Raw genomic sequence first — 21,420 nt, 5'->3', positions numbered from 1 at the left:
TGGGTTCAAGCAATTCTCCTGCCTCAGCCTCCTGAGTAGCTGGGATTACAGGCATGCGCCACCATGCCCAGCTAATTTTTTGTATTTTTTAGTAGAGACGGGGTTTCACCATGTTGACCAGGATGGTCTCGATCTCTTGACCTCGTGATCCACCCGCCTCGGCCTCCCAAAGTGCTGGGATTACAGGCTTGAGCCACTGTGCCCGGCCTGTTTCTTTAGTCCTAACCTCAACTTTCTACTCTGGTGTTTCCAACTGTGTATTGAATACTGCTACTTGGATATGCTCCCCATTACTTTAAAACCAATATATTCAAAATAGAACTAATTTATTATCCTCTAAAAACACCTCCATTTCTGACGTACTCTTTCAGTAGGACCACAATTTTCTCAGTTACTGAGGTTAAAAATCTAGGCTGAGCAGGGCAACTCAAACCTGTAATCCCAGCACTTTGGGAGACCGAGGAAGGCAGAGAGAGAGCACTGAAGGTGGGGAGTTTGAGACCAGTCTGGCCAACACTGGGAAACCCTGTCTCTACTAAAAATACAAAAAATTAGCTGGGTGTGACGGTGCGCACCTGTAATTCCAGCTACTCTAGAGGCTGAGGCATGAGACCGTCTTGAACCCGGGAGGTGGAGGTTGTAGTGAGCCAAGATGATACCACTGCATTCCAGCCTGGGCAACAGAGACCCTGTCTCAAAAAAAAAAAAAAAAAAAAATCTAGAAGTCATTTTGGAGTTTTCTTTCCTTTATTCTTACCCAATTAAAAGCCAACTCTATCCAAAATACTTCTAAAATTCCTGGTCTAGTCCCTTAGTTCATGCCTGGAACACGTCAACAGTTTCCTTAACTTTAAAACTTAAACCTGTTGCATATTTTTCTTGCCTGACACTGCTTTTCCTCAACATTCACTAGTTTCTCAAATGTCCTCTTAGAGGCCCAAAAATCTCTTCCTAGTTCCAATGCAACTCCTTAGCTTCTCCCTCCTGGCCTGGAACACGCCACCGTTTCCTAGCTGACCTCCTTGCTTCCGGCACTGCCCCGCTCCAAGCACACCCTTCACATTGTATTAAGCACAAATGGAATGTTCCCCTGCTTTAACCCCACAGTAACTTCTCATCACCCCATCAAAGTCGGCACACATCCTTAAAGCTGACCCCTTCGTCTCTTACTACTTTCTCCCTCCGCCACCTCAAATCCTCTCTACAGCTGTGATACGGACTTTCTCGCAGTTCCTGTGATGTCCCTTGCTCTCTTACCTATGACAATGCCACTCATATTTTGGTGTATACTTCCCTTTGTTTAACTTGTTTGGGCCCTTCAGATCTCCTCCAGGAAGTCTGCCCTAGCTGCCCCAGGCTAGGTACTTCTCTCCTTTGCACTTCTAGAGTTCTAAAGCAGTTTTTTTAATACTTATCTCCGGCCGGGCGCGGTGGCTCACGCGTGTAATCCCAGCACTTTGGGAGGCCGAGGCGGGTGGATCACGAGGTCAAGAGATCGAGACCATCCTGGTCAACATGGTGAAACCCCGTCTCTATTAAAACTACAAAAAATTAGCTGGGCATGGTGGCACGTGCCTGTAATCCCAGCTACTCAGGAGGCTGAGGCAGGAGAATTGCCTGAACCCAGGAGGCGGAGGTTGCGGTGAGCCGAGATCGCGCCATTGCACTCCAGCCTGGGTAACAAGAGCGAAACTCCGCCTCAAAAAAAAAAAAAAAAATACTTATCTCCATCATCGCCCATGCCTCCATTATAGTTTTTTATCTCTATCACTAATTCTAGTCCCTAATAAAAGGTCAATAATTATCTGTTAGAATAAAAAAGAGATCAAAAAATGATTTCGTTTTGAGTAACTCAAAGCATGGTGGTACTATTCTCAAAGTAAGGTGGTACTATTCAATAAGATGAGGAAAATTGGAAGCCTCAGAACAGGCAACTGAAGATAAGAGATGAACAATTCCATCTGGCGTACTGCTTAAAACACTTGTGGTCATGGCAGCTTTATTCCTCTAGCTCAAAACTGAAACTTACATTTCCATTAACAGGAGAAATTCTGTGGTATTTTCACATAATGGAATATTACACTTGGCCAAAAAAAAGGAAAGAAAGTCAGAAAGAACTAATCATACATCATGGATAACTCTCAATAACACTGTTGAGCAAAAAAAGCCAAACCCAAAAGGAACATAATATGTGATTCTGTGACTTCCACTGCTAAGAAGTTGACAGACACATCTGTTGTGATAAACATCAGAAAAGTGATTGCCTGGAATGGGTGGGGCTTGACCGGAAAGGGGCAAGAGGAAACTTTCTGGGATGATGGCAATCTTTATCTTGATTTAGGTGATAGTCACACAGGTGTATCCAGCTATCAGAATACACTAGCTGTATATTTAATACTTACACATTTTACTATATGTAAATTTTATCTCAACAAAGTATTGTAAAGATGCTCATCTCATGTCCAGGTGGAGGTATCTTAATAGGCATTTTGGAGACTAATGAAACCCAGAACAATGGTATAGCTCCTACCACTATTACTCGCCTAGAATGCCCTTTCTCTTCAATTCAACTCAGAAATCACATGGTGAGGAAAGGGATGATAAAGTAATTTAACTTGAGATTTTAAATTCAGAATTTATACTTCCAAATAAGTGATATTCCTTTCAAAGAAATGTATTACAGAAACAGCAGAAAAGGTTTGAACAAGTTTATCTATCTTGGAAAGTTATGAACTTATTCAACCAACGGTACTGTTGCTCTAAATGGCTCTTAACTCCCTCCAGAGCCCGTGACCAGTCTAATAAATTAGCTTTAAATTAGGGATTTAACAGCCTTTAGCAAACCCTGTTAAATAGCTAATTCCAAATCTATTTCCAACCCTTTCCCCTTGCCTGCTTTTTCTGTAACAGGAAATATCTTCACTTTTCCAGCCTCCCCTATAGCTAGTGGTAGCCATATCACACAGAATTGTGGCCAAATGTGACTTAAGAATTTTTCAAAAGCCTCTTGGAAAGGTTTTGTTTACCTGATAAAAATGGACGCATCACTCATGTCAAGCACACCCCCTTCTTTCCACCTTAAATAAAGATGCAACGCCTAGAGATGGGCAGTCATCTCAAATGCTAATACACAGGCCAAGGGATTCAGACACCAACCTTGACATTTTTGAGCCACTGAGCAAAGACAGCAGCCACTTACCTTCCATCATTCTATATTGGATAAATAACTCTCCCTCTTACTAAAACCACCAGTTTACTTACAGCCAAGTATAATTTCTAAAGTGGCAGATGTTAACTTTACAATTAGATTTAATTTTTTTTTTCTTTTTTGAGACAGAGTCTCTCGTGTCACCCAGGCTGGAGTGTGATGGTGCAATCTCTGCTCACTGCAACCTCCACCTCCCAGGTTCAGGCAATTCTCTTGCTTCAGTGGGAGAGATCCGTCTGCTTCGACCTCCCAAAGTGCTGACATCACAGGCATGCGCCACCGTGCCCAGCCAGATTTGATTTTTTATTAAAGATACCAAAGTAACTTGGAGATAGGTCTAGTTAGTAAAGTGGCAATTAATCAAAACAAGTAATGTCACTTTGGGCCAAAACAAAGGTGTATCATAAAGTAATAGGAATATATTTACCATAAAGATGACAAGTTGTTAGGCACAGTAATCCCAGCACTTCGGGGGCTTAGGCAGGAGGATCGTGAGAGATCAGGAGTTCAAGGCCAGGCTGGTCAATGTGGTGAAACCCATCTACACTAAAAATACAAAAATCAGCTGAGCGTGATGCCACCTGTAATCCCAGCTACTCGGGAAGCTGAGGCAGGGGAAGCACTTGAACCTAGGAGATGGAGGTTGCAGTGAGCCAAGACTGCACCATGTACTCCAGCCTGGGCGACAGGGCAAGACTTCGTCTCAATAAATGAATGGATGGATGGATGGATGGATGGATGGATGGATGGATGGATGGATGAATGAATGAATGAAAATGGCAAGTTGTAACCCAGTATTATTGATTCCTAGCATTTGTCACATACTGGACCAAGAAATACAAAGGATGAGAATCTTTTGCATTTCCAACAGCTTAATACTACTCAATCGATTCAAAAGACTACTTGTACCTGTCACCAATTCACTTATAATTTTAAAACACAAGTTTTAAAAGGAATATAAACACATGAGGTTGGGAACCTGCACTTGAAGCAAAGCCAGACCTTTTTGCCTAAAATATTTACCATGAAGATCTCACCAGAAACGTGTGTCAGGCTGAGGACACTAAATTACACAAGCAATCCAACAACAAAGCCTAGATGACTGCACAGCACATCTGTTTACAGCATGGTTTACTGAATATTTAATTTTACTTTATTTTTGAGATGGAGTCTCACTCTGTCCCCCAGGCTGGAGTGCAGGTGGCACAATCTCGGCTCACTGCAACCTCCACCTCCCGGGTTAAGCAGTTCTCCTTCCCAAGTAGCTGGAATTACAGGCGTCCTCCACCACGCCCGGCTAATTTTTGTATTTTTAGTAGAGACAGGGTTTCCCCGAGGCTGGTCTTGAACTCCTGACCTCAGGTCATCTGCCCACTTTGGCCTCCCAAAGTGCTGGGATTACAGGAGTGAGCCACTGTGCCCAGCTATTTTTATTTTTTGAGACGGAGTCTCACTGTCACCCAGGCTGGAGTGCAGTGGCGCGATCTCAGCTCACTGCAACCTCCGCCTCCTGGGTTCAAGTGATTCTCAGGCCTGAACCCTCTGAGTAGCTGGGATTTCAGGCACCTGCCATCACCTCTAGCTAATTTTTGTGTTTTTAGTAGAGATGGGGTTTCCCCACGTTGGCCAGGCTGGTCTCAAACTCCTGACCTCAGGTGATCCACCTGCCTTGGCCTCCCAAAGTACTGGATTACAGGCGCAAGCCACCATGCCCAAATATTTTAAGCCCAACGTTGAGACCAAATGCTGAGAAAAAAAAGATTCAGTTAAAAATATTGCTGTTTACTGACAGTGTGCCTGGTCATCCAAGAGCTCAGACGCACAGGCACAAGATGAGTGCTGGTTTTGTGCCTGCTAATACAACAGCCATTCTGCATCCACACAGATCAAGGAGTAATTTCCACTGTCTAGTCTTATTATTTAAGAAATGCATTTTGTTTTTTCGTAAGAAATGTATTTCGTAAGGCAACAGCCACAGATTCTTGGCAATAGCCATGATTCTTCTGATGGATCTGGGCAAGGTAAACTGAAAAGCTTCTGGAAAGGATCTACCATTCTAGATGTCACCAGGAACATTCAAGATTCATGAGGGGAGGTCAAAATATCAGCATTAACAGGAGTTTAGAAGTTGATAACAACACTCAAGTATGACTTTGGGGGGGCTCAAGACTTCAGCAGAGTAAGTAACTGCAAATGTGACAGAAACAGAGAACTAAAGGCTGGGCACGGTGGCTCATGCCTGTAATCCCTACACCTTGGGAGGTGTGGGGGGGGGGTCACCTGAGGTCAGGAGTTCAAGACCAGCCTGGCCAAAATGCTGAAAGCCCATCTCTACTAAAAATATTTAAAAATTAACTGGACCTGGTGGTAGGTGCCTATAATCCCACCTACTTAGGAGGCTGAGGCAAGAGAATCGCTTGAACCAGGGAGACAGAGGTTGCAATGAGCCAAGATCGTGCCATTACCCTCCCGCCTCGGCAACAGGAGCGAAACCCCCACGCAGGAAAAAAAAAAAAAAAAAAAAAACTAGCAAGATAAGTAGAAATAGAAGTGGAGCCTGAATATGTGACTGAATTGCTGCAACCTCATTATAAAACTTGAACAGGTGAGAAGTTACTTCTTACGGATGAGCAAAGAAAGTAGTTTCTTGAGATGGAATCTATTCCCAGTGAAGACGCTGTGAACGCTGTTGAAATGACAACGAACGATTTAGATTACATAAACTTAGTTGGTAAAGAAGTAGTTTGAGAGGATTCACTCCTACTTTGAAAGAAGTTCTGCTGTGGATAAAATGCTATCAAACAGCATCACAGGCTACTGAGAAATCTTTTGCGAAAGGAGTCAACTGATGTGGCAAACTTCATGTTGTTTTAAGAAACTACCAGTGCCACCCCAACCTTCAGTAGCCACCACTCTGATAAGTCAGCAGCCATCAACAGAAGCAAGACCCTCCACCAGCAAAAAGATAACTCACCGAAGACTCAGATGATCATTAGAATTTTTTAGTAATAAAGCATTTTTAAATTAAGGTATCTACATTGTCTTCAGGCATAATGCTATTACCTACTTAACAGACTATAGTATAAATGCAACTTTTATATGCACTGGGAAGTCAAACAACTTGTGTGACTTGCTTCATTGTGGTGGTGTGGAACCAAACACACACTATCTTTGAGGTATGCCTGGACTGGTGAAAGGAGTCAATTGATGTGGCAAACTTCATGTTGTTTGCCACATCAATTGACTCCTTTCACACGCAGACATACAGAGCTTGTTGGATAGAATTAGATACTGTCTTGGCTCACTGAACTTATTACCTAAGATGCATTTACATGCTGCAGGGATCGGAAAGTCAAAGCTATTTCCCAAGCCTCCTTGTAGTTAGGGTTCCAGATGTGATCAGGGGTGCTAATCATATATGCTGGTATCACACTTGAATTCAGAATGGAGTCTATGAAGATGTGAGGCATCCATTTTGCTGGCGGAAATAACGGAGGCAGTGCAGATCTTTGATTAGCAGATCCTGATTGAACGGCAGCTCTCCCAGTTGTTTTACTTATTACTGCATAACAAGCCACTCTAAAATGCACTGGCTTAAAACCGTTATTACTTTTTTTTTTTTTTTTTGAGATGGAATCTCACTCCGTCACCCAGGCTGGAGTGCAGTGGCACAATCTCGGCTCACTGCAACCTCTGCCTTCCGGGTACAAGCAATTCTGTCTGAGCCTCCCGAATAGCTGGGACTACAGGCGCAAACCACCATACCCAGCTATTTTTGTATTTTCAGTAGAGACAAGGTGTCACCATATTGGTCAGGCTGGTCTCGAACTCCCGAGCTCAAGTGATCCACCCACCTCAACCTCCCAAAGTGCTGGGATTACAGGTGTGAGCCACCGCACCCAGCTGCTTTTTTTTTTATTAAAGAGATGGGGTCTTCCTATGATGACCAGTCTAGTCTCGAACTCCTAGCTTCAAGTGATCCTCCCATTTTTGCCTCCCAAAGTGCTAGGATTATAGGCATGAGCCACCATGCCCCGCCTAAGGCTGTAATTCCTTATTTCTCATGATTCTCTAGCTTAGCTGTCCTCAACTGGGGACCAATTCCACTGGTCTCCCCTGGATCCCTCAACACAGCCAGTACTCTTGACGGCTTAACAGAGCTGGAGCGTCTAAGATGGCCTCGCTCGTACCTGCAGCCGCAGTGCTGGCTGTCTGCTGGCTCGTTCTCCACCTGGTCCTTGGTATTCAGTAGTCTAGCAGGCGCTCCTGCCATGACAGAGGGAGTGTTCCAAGTGGGCAAAGGCAAATGCTACAAGGTCTTCTGAGGCCGACTCTGGACCTTGCACAATATTACTTCCACCACATGCTCCTGGTCAAACCAAGCCACAAGTCCAACCCAGCTCCAAGGAACAGGGAAAAGTGGACCCCACCTCTGGATGAGAACTACAAAACACTGCGGCCATGGCTGTTTATCTGCAACACTACATGCGGCGGAGGCAGCCATGCTTCCTAGTCTAAAGCAGTCATTCTGAATTCTGGCTCTACATCAGAATCGCCCGGTGAGCTCTTAAAAATCCTGCACCATGGCTCCACCCGTATCAATCACATAGAATCTCTAGGAGTGGGCCCAAGGCCTTAGCAGCTGTAAGACCTCCCCAGGTGATTCCCATGTGCCGCCAGAGTTGAGATCTATTAATATCACAGGTTTGGGGAAACTTCAGTCTACATACAAATCACCTGGCAATCTCATTAAAAGCAGATTCTAATTTAGTAGGTCTGGAGCAAGGTGAGTCTGAGATTTTGCATTTCTAAACAGGCACCTAAATTAGGGGTTGACAAACTATGGCCTGTAGAGTGGATTTGAGCCTCCAACTAAGAATGGTTTTTACATGTTCAAAGAGCTGTTTAAATGGAAAGAGACAGAATATGCGACGAAGACCATATGCAGTCATCTTTTCTATCTGACTTTTTATAAGCTAAGTTTGCCAAACTCCTGTCCTAGATGATGCCTAAACTGCCAGTTCATGAACCACTTAGAATAGCAAGGAGCTAGAACCCAATTCTTCACTCTTCCAACAATACTTGTACTTAAATTAGAATGGCTTGTTGTCCCACAGATTAATAAGTAATATAACAAAGAACTCCAATACAAATGTTTCACTAGAACTGACTCCCAGCACCCATGCCGCCTTCTCCTTTCCCAAACCGTACCCTAGAATTTCCAGCCATTGGGTCTGATGAGGTACACCAAGTCCACGACTGGCTTAGGCCAACCTTCACATCCCATTCCCTGGCAACTTCAAGGGATTCAAGGATGGGCACCTGTCCCAAGTTAGGCCAATCTGGTCCAACGAAATTCAATTTCAAGATTTTGTTTGTGATAAAGGAGAAGACAACTTTTCTGCTAGATTTGCACCTAAAAATGTATAGCCCCAAGAGCTGCTGGTAGCCACCTTGTAACCACAAGGATATAGCATGCTGAGAGAATGAAGCATACACCCAGGAAGCAGAGACAAGCCATGGAGAAAAATGGTATCTGGTGACAATTTCAGACACTGACTTGTCTCACTAGAAGCCAGTCCTACCTCTAGACTTTTGAACTGCATAAACCAATAAATTCCCCTAACTGTTTAGGTCAGTTGGAGTTTGGTTTTCTATTGGCATAAGGACGCTTTTAGATGTGGTAAGTATATTTACTATATAAGGTACATTTTTTCTCGTTAGTGAGCTTTCATTTTAAGTTTCTTTTTTTCCAGTGGCTCTCACCTGTAATCCTAGCACTTTGGGAGGCCAAGGTGGGTGGATCGCCTGAGGTCAAGAGTTCGGGACCAGCCTGGCCAACACGGCGAAACCCTGTCTCTACTAAAAATACAAAAATTAGCCGGGTATGATGGCACATGCCTGTAATCCTAGCTACTTGGGAGACTGAGGCAGAAGAATCGCTTCAACCTGGAGGGGCAGGGGTTGCAGTGAGCCGAGATCATACCACTTCACTCCAGCGTCGGCAAAAGAGTGAAACTCTAGCTCAAATTAAATAAATAATTTTTTTTTTTTTTTGAGTCTCACTCTGTTGCCCAGGCTGGAGTGCGGCGGTGCCATCTCAACTCACTGCAACTTCCACCTCTGGAGTTCGAGTGATTCTCCTGCCTCAGCCTCCTGAGAAGCTGGGATTATAGGTGCCCGCCACCAGGCCTGGCTTTTTTTTTTTTTTTTTTTTGTATTTTTAGTAGAGATGGGGTTTGGCCATATTGACCAGGCTGGTCTCAAACTCCTGACCTCAGATGATCTGCCTGCCTTGACCTCCCAATGTGCTTCCCAAAGTGCTGCCAAAGGATTACAGGCATGAGCCACTGCATCCGGCCTTGAATTTCTTCAAGTGTGAAACAAACCAGGAAAAGCATGATAAATGTCTCCGATGGCAAATGTTTGAGATCTTATTCTCAGGTTTAGGTTATCTGGCTCTACTGAATCAGATGGGTATATAAGAAAGAAAAATAAATTACCGACCTGAATAAGTTAGGAAAACAAGGTGAAGCACAGTGAAATGGATGGGGATGGGGAAGAGGGTCCCTTGAGGCATTTACCAGCTCAGGAAGGCAGGCCTGCCTTGAGTCTCCTGCTTTGGTCCTTCTGCCAATAACTAGTGATTTGTGGAGGCAACCGAATGTGCTCAAATGGCGGATCCCATGAATACTTAATTTGCCACCAGCCACACAGTCATGGTTCGGTTGTTTTTTTTTTTTTTTTAATACAGCCCCGTAACTTTTATTTTTTTTAACTTTTTTTTTTTTAAGATGGAGTTTCACCATATTGGTCAGGCCGGTCTCGAACTCCTGACCTCAGGTGATCCACCCACCTCAGCCTCCCAAAGTGTTGGGATTAGAGGCGTGAGCCAATGCACCCAGCTAGCCCTGTAACTTTTAAGTAGAAAATGTCATATCCACATGTTTGTTGACCTAATAGTGAGTGACAACAGTCTCATGAGATGTTTTGTTTTTTTTTTTGGGTTTTATGAGACACGGTCTCACTCTCTCGCCCAGACTGGAGTGTGGTAGTGCCCTCGTGGCTCACAGCAGCCCTCACCTTCCAGGCTCAGGCAATCCTCCTACCTTAACCTCCCAAGTAGCTGGAACCAGAGGCAAGCACCACCATACACATTAATCTTTTTTATTTGTTGTGAAGACAGGGGTCCATATATTGCCCAGGCTGGTGTCAAACTCCTAGACTCAAGCAATCTTCCGGCCCCAGCCTCCCAAAGTGCTGGGACTACAGGCCTGTGCCACCGCACAGCCCTTATGAATTGTTTTCGAGAGTGCAAGGGTAAAGACAATATGACTTAAATATACAGGTCAGCACTAATGTGTGTTACTCAAGATTTGTATGAACAAATTGAGCAGAAATGGCCTAATGTTCAAATGGAGACAAAACGTGTCTAAGCATACACAATTGATTAGATTCATTCCACTTAAAATAGAGCCCAAGGCACGGTAGCGTGTATCTGTAGTCCTTGCTACTCGGGAGGCTGAGGAGGGGGATCCCTTGAACCCAGGAGCTTGAGGCTGCAGTGAGCTATGATGGTGTCACTGCATTTCAGCCTGGGTGACAGAGCAACTTGCCTCTTAAGAAAACAAAAGATATTGCGGGGGTGGGGGGTAGGGGGGTGTCCACTACATAAACTCTGGCATGCCACAATTATTTTCCTGACCCCATCTTGAGTTAATAGATGGTCAGTTAAAACAAAATATAATGTACATGACTGACTAATATGTCAAGTATCTTACCTAAAGATATTTTGAAGGTAGGCATGGAGACTCAAGCCTGCAACAGCACTTTGGGAGACCGAGGTGGGCAAATCACTTGAGGTCAGGAGTTAGAGATCAGCCTGGCCAACATAGCAAAACCCCCGTCTCTATTAAAAAACACAAAAATTAGCCAGGCATCATGGTGGAGCATGCCTATAATCCCAGCTACTCGGGAGGCTGAGGCAGGAGAATCGCTTGAACCTGGGAGGCGGAGATTGCCGTAAGCTGAGATACCGCCACTGCACTCCAGCCTGGGCAACAGAGCAAGACTCTGTCTTTGGAAAAAAAAAAAAAAAAGGCCAGGCATGGTGGCTCACACCTGTAATCCCAGCACTTTGGGAGGCCGAGGTGGGTGGCAACACGAGGGGAGGAGATCAAGACCATCCTGGCCAACATGGTGAAACCCCATCACTACTAAAATACAAAAAAAAAAAAAAAAAAAAGGTGGTGTGCGCCTGTAGTCCCAGCTACTAGGGAGGCTGAGGAAGGGGAACTGCCTGGCGACAGAGCGATACTGTCTCAAAAAGAAAGAAAGAGATACACACACACACACATACACATACACACATACACACACACACACACGCAGACTATCATCTCAATATAAATTTTCCATACAAACAAGCTTTCTAAAAATATAAAATGGTAAGTGTTAAAATTCAACTCTTTTTCTTCCCTTGGACAGTTTCAAACAATTGGCAAATTATGCAGCTTTCGACTTTCAGGCTGCAAACCTTGGTAACAGTAAAGTTTGCGAAGAGCTCAAATGAGACTTTTTTTCCTTTTTGTGTAAAAGGCCAGACAGAAGATATTTCAGTCTCTGTGGACTAGTGAAATGTCATATATTACTACTTTTGTTTTACAATCCTTCAAAACCGTAAACCATCTTTGGCTGGTGGGCTGCCTTGGGCATGCAGTTTTCAGACCCTAGTGTCGCCATCCAAAGTACCTGTAAAATGCAAATTCCTGGTCCCACTTCAGCCTACTATTAATACATCAAATGACATGGATTGGGCCATTCTTGTTAATTTCAGAGCCATAATAAGTCAGCATACAGCTAATAAAGTTTATATATAAGGTAACGGATTCTATTAAGAGCTTATTTCCAGAGGCAAATGCCCTATTTCAGGTGTATATTCTCATGTAACGTATATTTTTCTATGCAACCACAAAAATGTCATTTCAAACTTTCTATACAAATGGCAGGTTTTTCAGACATTAAATATTAATCTTCAATATTTCATGTGTTCCTTGTTCACTGTTGTTTCAAATGATCTTCATGCCCAATTTTTACTGGAGGCTCATTAGTTTTCTTTTGCTTCCCCTTCCTAAAACCAGCACAGCGATGTGCACGTAAATCTTAAATGTTTAACACGCTTCCTGTTGCTTCCTAATACGTGTATTTATTTATTTATTTTAGATGGAGTCTCATTCTGTTGCTCAAGTTGGAGTGCAGTGGCACAATCTCGGCTCAGAGCAACCTCTACCTCCCCAGTTCAAGCGATTCTCCCGCCTCAACCTCCAAAGTAGCTGGGATTACAGGCGCCCACCACCACAACCGGCTGATTTTTTGTATTTTTAGTAAAGGCGGGGTTTTGCCATGTTGGCCAGGGTGGTCTTGAACTCCTGAACTCAGGTGATCCACCTGCCTTCGCCTCCCAAAGTGCTAGGATTACAGACGTGTGAGCCACCGCACCCAGCCAATATTAATCTTTTCTTCCCCCTTAAACCATGCAATCTCAAATGGGATTACCACTTCCACCTGTCCTCATTTTCCACATCCTCAGGAGTTTAAGATTAGTGCCGACAGATCTGTTACAGTGTATGAAGATACAATGTATGTAAGGTTTTCACAAGGCCCTGATAAAATTCACCTGGAATGCTTGTAGGACATACAGGTTCTTTCACTCTGCCACCCCTCTCCTGATTGTGATGTGGTAGCACCGGGGTGAGGCCTGGGATAGAAAATAACCACACAAACTCTCCAGGTGATTCTTGAGACTAGGCAATGGCTCCACCACATTAGGGCCTCGATTATTTACCACTGGCTATCCCACGTGTGATAAACACTTGATTTTTTTTTTTTTTTTTTTTTTTTTTTTTTTTGAGACGGAGCTTCGCTCTTGTTGCCCAGGCTGGAGTGCAATGTCACCATCTGGGCTCACCGCAACCTCCACCTCCCAGGTTCAAGCGATTCTCCTGCCTCAGCCTCCCGAGTAGTTGGGATTACAGGCAAGCAGGACCACGCCCGCTCGAACTCCTGACCTCAGGTGATCCGCCCGCCTCGGCCCCCCAAAGTTCTGGGATTACAGGTGTGAGTCACCACACCCGGCTTTAATGTTTCTTATTAACAGCAATCAGGTGGATTCGAGGCACCCATCTAACCAAGTCAGAAACTGGTAGGAGTGAAGCTCTGAACAACAGAGGAAAATTTTCAAAGCCAAATGCACATCATCAGATTCTTAAACACTTGAGGGATTTCTCTCTCCTCTCTCAAATAAGAAATGAATTACTGTAATGCAAAAATCAGCAAATACTGATACACCATACGCTTCACCCTTCTACTCGGAAGGTTCGGTAGTTTTCTTTGCACATCAACCGGAAACCAAATCTTCCACTGTCTCAATTCAACAGAAAAGCCTCTCCCGCCACTTTACAAGACACAAAGTGATGCCCTCCCGCTGCCTTCGTCCTCCCTTAGCTCACCAGAAGCTAAAGAAGGCAACTGGTTTAATGGAGCGCAGCCTTTACAATCAGATGGACAGAGAAGCTCCGCCACCCTACCAGTCCAGCTGGACTAACCGGCCCAACAGCAGCGTGGCGCGGAGCGAACCCTCAGCTTAGTTCCCCTTCCCGTCACGTCCTCCCCAACGAGAAAACAGAAAGCGCAGGTTCGCGGAGGGCCGGGCAAGGGCGGTGCGGCGAGAAGCGAGGACGTGACCGACGCGAGAGAGGAGACAGCAGGGGCAGCGCGAGAGGCCACACGGCCTCCGCCCCTGAGGATGCACGGCCGGAGCTCAGGGACCAAGAGGCGAGCAGCCCAGGGCGGCGGCCATTACCTGCGTCCGAGCAGCCGCGGCGGGGCTAGGGCCGCAGTGAGCTCCTCGCAGCCGCGGCCGCCCACCGGCGCAGCCCACGCCTGGCCGCAGCCCCAGCCTCTCTGCGACCAGCCTCGCCACGCCATCTTCCCAACCTCTGCCCCACCATGGCCCGACCTTACCAACCCCGGCTGGGGAACCACTTCCGGGGCGAAGGAAACATCATAGAGCGCGAGGAGCGGTCTAGAGCGCCCTAGAGCGCCCCCGCGCGGCTGAGCGGCCTCGAACCGGCCACGGGGCCGGGACGCCGGGCTGGCGCCCCTCTCCGCACCGCTTCCCCTCCCACCTGAGCGCTCGGCCGGCTCGGGGGCACACCTGCGACAGTGGCCCGGCCTCCCCGCATCTGCAGGTGAGGAGGATGAGGCCACAGCGAAGAGGCACAGCTGACACTTCTTGAGTAACGGCACATACCAGGCGCTTTCCCTACGATCGCATTTAATCGCCGCAGAGCCCGCTGGAGGGAGATGTCATCGCCGCTTCCCTGAGCCTCAGGCCAGAGGGGACAGGGCTCGCCCAGCCTGGCAGGGCCGGCCCCTAGAGGAACCAACGTCGCAAGCCAAGTTTTCTTAAATTGCAACTCTTTCTTCTACATCTTACCACTTTGTGTTATTCTGTATGCCTTTAACAATGTCCAAGCCTGTCTCATTCCCGTATTCCCAGCACTCTAGGAGGCTGAGGCGGTGGGATCACTTGAGGTCAGGAGTTCGAGGCCAGCCTGGCCAACATGGTGAAACCCCCGTCTCTACTAAAAATACAAAAATTAGCCGGGCGTGGTGGCGCGTGCCTGTAATCCCAGTTACTCAGGAGGCTGAGGCAGCTGAATTGCTTGAACCCAGGAGGCGGAGGTTGCAGTGAGCCAAGATCACACCATTACACTCCAGCCTGGGTGCCAGAGCGAGATCCATCTCAAAAAAATACAAATACAAATACAAAAATTAGCCAGGCATGGTGATGCGTGCCTGTAATCCCAGCTACTTGGTTGGCCGAGGCAAGAGAATCACTTGAACCTGAGAGGCAGAGGTTGCAGTGAGCCAAGACTGAGCCGCTGCGCCCCAGCCTGGGTGACAGAGCAAGATCCATCTAAAAAAATACAAATACAAAAATTAACCAGGCGTAGGTGGCACAAACCTGTAATCCCAGCTACTGGAGAGGCTGAGGTGGGAGAATCACTTGAATTCAGGAGGCGGAGGTTGCAGTGAGCCGAGATCTTGCCAGCCTGGGTGACAGAGTGAGACCCTGTCTCACAAACAAATAAGTAAATACAAAGTCCCAGCCTGAAATGGAAAGCAGGCTTTCACTTTTTCATAATCCATCCCTCAGTCAGCGTGGTTCCCAGCCACGCCATTCCCCCGACCCCAGCTGCAGCCATACGGTCATTAGCCATTACTCAAAGGCACCACCCGAGTTCCCACAGTTGTGCATTCACGCTACCGTCCTCACCGCCTGAAACACCTGACCAACCTGTCCTTCAGGTCAGCCTCAAGTGTCACCTCTTCCAGGAGGCCTTTCCCAAACCTCCACTCAGACTGAGGTTCCCTTCCTTTGTACTCGCAGACCGCGTTACGCACTTCATTCATTCCATAAATATTTATTAAGCACCTACAGGGTGTCGGGTGATGTGTTGACCCTGGAGATACAATTGAGAAGAGGCTATATCTGACCTCACAAACATCCTGTTGCGTTGGGGGAGAAGGCTCTGCAAACAAACATTTAGAGACAGGGAATATAGCCCAGTTGAAGGAAGGGCCATGGGAGCCTGGGGGAGAAGACTTCCCAGAGAAACTGACAGAGGTCTCCAAGAGAAGAGGACAGCGTTGCTCAGAGAGAACAACATCTCTGATGTCTCCCAGCGCATGGCTTGTCTGAAAAACTAAATTCACGCCTTTTCCACACAACGCAGAGAGGGGCCCAAATGGCATTGTTCTGCATTCCTGTTGTAACTTAAAGGGAAACTTTCACAATGTCTGGAGCGCTGGATGTCCTGCAAACGGAGGAGGAAGATGACCTTAAGTTCCTTGCAGCAGGAACCCACAGAGATGAAAGCAGCCTTGACTTCCAAATGGAGCAATACATCTGTAAGAAGAAAAGTGATGGTGTCTGCATCCTAAATCTGAGGAGGGCCTGGGAGAAGTTTCTGCTGGCAGCTCGTGCCGTTGCTGCCTTTAAAAGCCCTGCTGATGTCAGTGTCGTGTCCTGCAGGAGTACTGGCCAGAGGGCGGTGCCGAAGTTTGCTACTGCCACTGGGGCCACTCCAGTTGCTGGCTGCTTCGCTCCTGGAACCTTCACTAACCAGATCCAGGCAGCCTCCAGGGAGCCCCAGCTTCTGGTGGTTACTTATCCCAGGGCTGCCCACCAGCCTCTCACAGAGACACCTTATGTTAACCCACCTACCTCCTCCATGCTGTGTGGACATTGCCCTCCCAGGCAACATCCAGGGAGCTCCCTCAGCGGGTCTGATGTGGTGGATGCTGGCTCGGGAAGTTCTGCGCATGTATGGGACCATTTCCCATGAACATTCGTGGGAGGTCATGCCTGATCTCTGCTTCTACAGAGACCCTGAAGACACTGAAAAAGAAGAGCAGGCTGTTGCTGACAAGGCTGTGACCAAAGAGGAATTCAGGGCGAACGGACTGCTCCAGCTCCCGACTTCACTGCTCCTCAGCCTGAGGGTGCAGACTGGTCTGAAGGCGCGCAGGCGCCCTCTGTGCCTATCCGGCAGGTCTGTACTGAAGACTGGAGCACCCAGCCTGCCATGGAAGACTGGTCTGCAACTCACGCTGCTCAGGCCACTGAATGGGTAGGAGCAACCACTGAATGGTCTTTTTTTTTTGACACAGAGTCTCGCCCTGTCACCAGGCTGGAGTACAGTGGCACAATCTAGATTGCAACGTCCACCTCCCAGGTTCAAGCAATTCTCCTGCCTCAGCCTCCCGAGTAGCTGGGCCTACAGGTGCACGCCACCACACCCAGCTAATTTTTGTATTTTTAGTAGAGATGGGGTTTCACCATGTTGGCCAGGATGGTCTCGATCTCTTGACCTTGTGATCCGCCCACCTTGGCCTCCCAGAGTGTTGGGATTACAGGCGTGAGCCACCACGCCCGGCCTCACTGAATGGTCTTAAGCTGTTCTTTAATGGGCTTTTAAGCAACATAGAAATAAGGTTGATGGAAAATAAACATCAGTTTCTAAAAAATAAATTCACTTGGGTTATATCAGAGGCATCAAGTCTGGGATTTGATTTTACCCTATTTGCAAGCTAAAAGATTGGATGTTGGCAAAAGACAGGAGACTTCTGGGTCAGAGACAAAACACTTTATATTACCACGGTATGTTCTCCAAGACCCATGGCGGCAATGCCATGAGCCAGGCAGATGCTGAACATGCAGTGGATTTGCATCTCAAGCGAAGAACACTGAGCCTGGAGAACCTACTGTTTAATAGTAAGTTTTTATAGTAGACAAACGAACAATCTTGGAAGGTAGAGACATTTTCCTCAACAGCAAAGGGCAGTGGGCTTACAACCTTGGAAGGAAGATAGTATCACCCTAGAGAGCACAGGCTTGTGTGCTGCCCATCGTAAAAGGTTCTAATTCCATGGCCAGGCGTGGGGGCTCACGCCTGTAATCCCAACACTTTGGGAGGCCGAAGTGGGCAGCTCACTTGAGGCCAGGGGTTCGACACCAGCCTGGCCAACATAATGAACCCTGTCTCTACTGAAAATACAAAAATTAGCTGGGGGTGGTGGCACATGTCTGTAATCCCAACTACTCAGGAGGCTGAGGCACAAGAATCGCTTGAACCCGGAAGGTGGAGGTTGCAGTGAGCCAAGATTGTGCTGCTACACTGCAGCCTGGGCAACAGAAAAACACTCTGTCTCAAAAATAATAATATTAATAAAATAAAAGATTCTGATTTGGCCAGGCATGCCGGCTCACACTTATAATCCTAGCACTTTGGGAGGCCGAGGTGGGTGGATCACCTGAGGTCAGAAGTTTGAGACCAACCTGGCCAACATGGTGAAACCTCCTCTCTACTAAAAATACAATAATCGGCTGGGTGTGGTGCTGCATGCCTGTAGTCCCAGCCACCGGGAGGCTGAGGCAGGAGAATCGCTTGAACCTGGGAGGTGGAGTCTGCAGTGAGCTGAGATCGTGCCATTGCACTCCAGCCTGGGTGACAGAGCAAGACCCAAGACAGACCAAGACTCAAGACTGAAGACAGAGCAAGAGTAAGTCTCAATTACTTAATTAATTAATTAGTAACAGATTCTGCTTCCTCAGTTCCGCACTCCTCTCCTGTAATGTGACCCGCTCAGTGTGCGGAAACAGTCCAGCGCTCTTCGCCTTGCTCCATGGGAACTGGGACTCAGGGAACCGGCACACAAATTCTAGTAGTCTGGCTTACTGCTATTGCTGTGGGTGATAAGTCATCCTTCATTTCTGACCCAGGAGCCTTGTGTTTTCTTCCAGCACCCATAAAACTATACCAGGATAACTTGTAAGTTTTCAAGTGGGGTAAAATATTAGACCCTTCACAGTTCTCTGTAAGGATCTGTGAATTCACGGTTTCAGAGGGCGAGCTTCTCTTAGATGCTGACAAGAACTTGGGTGTGGCCATAGGGCTGATGGCTGAAGGAGAATGAGCTGAAAATCACTAAAGATGAGGAAGCCCAGGATCAGAGAGGGCCTGGACGTTGGCTGGGCTGCTCACATGAACCTGGGGTCTTCAGGGTGACGGCAGGACTTGGAATGAAATCCTAAAATTTTGGTGAAGAACAGGGTGACAAGAAGGTTATTAATAGTGCCGAAGAGGTGCTAGAAATAAAGGAGAAGTTTCAGCAGAGGAAACATAGGTGCTCAAGGTGGTCTTTGGGCAAGTAATGTGGAAGAATCGTGAGGGTATGAGGAGGAGGTTCTCCTCCAGAACCTGAGCGCCCGGGCCTGAGATGTGCAGAACATCCTCTGCCTGCTGCTCCTCCAGCTCACTCTCATACGCTGCTCCAGGCTGCTGGAGGCTCACCTTTTTTTTTTTTTTTTTTTTTTTGAGACAGAGCCTCACTCTCTCGCCCAGGCTGGAGTGCAGTGGTGCGATCTCTGCTCACTACAACCTCTGCGTCCTGGGTTCAAGCGATTCTCCTGCCTCAGCCTCCCAAGTAGCTGGGCTTACAGGTATGTGCCACCACGCCCGGCTAATTTGTATATTTTTAGTCAAGATGGGGTTTCACCATATTGATCAGGCTGGTCTTGAACTCCCAACCTCAGGAGATCCGCCCACCTCGGCCTCCCAAATTGCTGGGATTACAGCTGTGTACCCCCACGCCCAGCCAGGAGGCTGATCTTTATGGACTACATGAATGGGCTCCCTTGCTCTCTGGCTTCTAGCTGGGCTCAGCCAATTACAGCCACAAACAGAAGACTGGAAAATAAGAGAAAAATGAGTTTAGAGCACTTATTCTTCCCAGTCCCTCCCTCCTTGAGCCACATGCATTGGCTTCTGAGTTCTCTGTTCTGAAACTCTCCTCATTGCTCCAGTTGAGTGAGTGAGGGTGCTCTTCTGATCCGAACCTGAACTGGCAGCCTCCATTCAGAGGCCACAGGAGCATCGGTATCCTCAGAGGACAGCCAGGGCTCAGTCAGCTGAGAGAGGGCAAGGACTGGGGAAGGTGTGCTGACCATGAACCAGGCAAAGGAATATCTATTGATTATTGTCAGTAGTTGCGATTTATTAGGCACTTAGCATGTACCAGGGACTGTGCTAGATATTTTTCATGCTTTATTTACTTATTTAGAGATGGAATCTCGCTGTCACCCAGGCTGGCGTGCAGCGGTGCAATCTTGGCTCACTGCAACCCCTGCCTCCGCATTCAAGCGATTTTCCTGTCTCAGCCTCCCAAGTAGCTGGGATTACAGGCACGTGCCACCATGCCTGGCTAATTTTTGTATTTTTAGTAGAGACGGGGTTTCACCATGTTAACCAGGCTGGTCTTGAACTCCTGACTCCAGGCAATCCGCCCCCGCCTCAGCCTCCCAAAGTTCTGGGATTATAGGTGTGAACCACTGTGCCTGGCCACAAGTCATTTTTTTTTTAATAAACAAGACTTGTCTGGAGACACAATGATTTAAAACGTAGGGACCCTCATGTGGAAACTAAAGTGGGTCTTTGGTGAAGAATTTGCTATAAGTTATACGGGCCTTTGCTCCACTGATAGGGTGAGATGTTTCTCTGCCTTGTCTGCAGAGAACTGCAGTTCTTCCTTCTGATCAGGAGAGGGCAGAAAATAAGCTGCCCTCGCGTCACCTTTTTTTTCTTTTTGGCTTGTCCCCAGCATCCAGGGTACTTGTGTTTGTATTTGCATGCATGATGATATTTATAGTTTTGCTTGAAAGTTTGCCTTTTCCTCTGAACCTAGTTTGCTGCTGCTTTGTGAGGCTTGATTTCCCCAAAATTAACTTTGGGGACTGATTTAATGCCAAGCTTAACCAGTCTTGTAAAATCTTTCCCTGCCGAGGCATAACTGGCCTAATCTAAGACCTGAGCTTCCAAACCGAGCGACCTCTGTAGACTCCTTGCTACGTCCACCCTCCAGTGTCACCCACAGAGCTTGTGTTCGGGGCAACCGCGAGCAGCTGAGCTGCATGAACCCCTGGTCCCCCTCTTCTCTAACTTTGCAGGAGCCAAAAGAGACTGAGGAAGGACTTCATGGGGGACAGACCTCCGGATCCCAGTGGCTACAGGCCATCCTCCCTAGGACCGGGGCTGGGGCTGCTCAGGCAGGCCACCGCACAGATCTTCTGCTACTGGGGCTGCAAAGTGCCCCCAAAGATGTTCTGCAGCCTGAGCCCTGGCTCCCCTCTGGCAGTTGGGACCAAAAGGTCCTGAGGAGGGTGGCAAACATCAGGAAGAGCTCCACTGGAGCCAGCTGGTCCCCTGGGCACACAGGATGCCCTGGAAACAGAAAAGTCAGAGGTGGCAGCTGTCCCTGTGTCTGTCCCACTGCAGCCCCACCCACCACCCGGAATCCAGCTCTGTGCTTAGAACCTGCAGAGAACGGCAGGAAGGCCTCATTGGCCACAAAGTTTCCATCCTTGTCCAAGAAGTGGCCAGGGTTGACCTGTCGATGGGTCTCCCAGCGCTCAGGGTCGTACAGCACAGAGGCCAGGCTGGGTAAGATGATGGTGCCCTGCAGAGAGAAGCTGGTGTGGCTCAGGGAGCCTCAGAGAGTGCCTAGTACCCAGCCCTGACACTGAGCCTAAGTGAGCTTGGAGAATACCCAGTGTGCTGGTGAGGGTAGGCCAGGGGTCTCGGGGAGAC

At 47.4% G+C, this 21,420-nt stretch overlaps 1 protein-coding gene and 1 pseudogene across 4 annotated transcripts in view; one reads left to right on the top strand and one right to left on the bottom strand.

Moving 5' to 3' along the window:
- Positions 1-14,250, bottom strand: part of PARL (presenilin associated rhomboid like) — a 54,611-nt gene extending 40,361 nt beyond the window's left edge. For all 4 annotated transcript variants that reach the window (XM_032298464.1, XM_032298463.1, XM_032298466.1 and 1 more), the window contains exon 1: positions 14,070-14,250. In XM_032298464.1, coding sequence (XP_032154355.1) covers positions 14,070-14,194 — 125 coding nt within the window. In that variant the 5' untranslated portion in view covers positions 14,195-14,250. The remainder of the gene's footprint in view (positions 1-14,069) is intronic.
- Positions 14,251-15,332: 1,082 nt separating this feature from the next.
- Positions 15,333-19,644, top strand: LOC116565047 (annotated as a pseudogene).
- Positions 19,645-21,420: the final 1,776 nt, after the last annotated feature.

This window comes from Sapajus apella, unplaced genomic scaffold, assembly GCF_009761245.1.
Source record: "Sapajus apella isolate SASKATOON/1434 unplaced genomic scaffold, GSC_monkey_1.0 scaffold38, whole genome shotgun sequence".
Lineage (NCBI taxonomy): Eukaryota > Metazoa > Chordata > Mammalia > Primates > Cebidae > Sapajus > Sapajus apella.
Note: the sequence above shows the minus strand (reverse complement) of the source record. Positions and strands in the feature narration are given on the sequence as shown.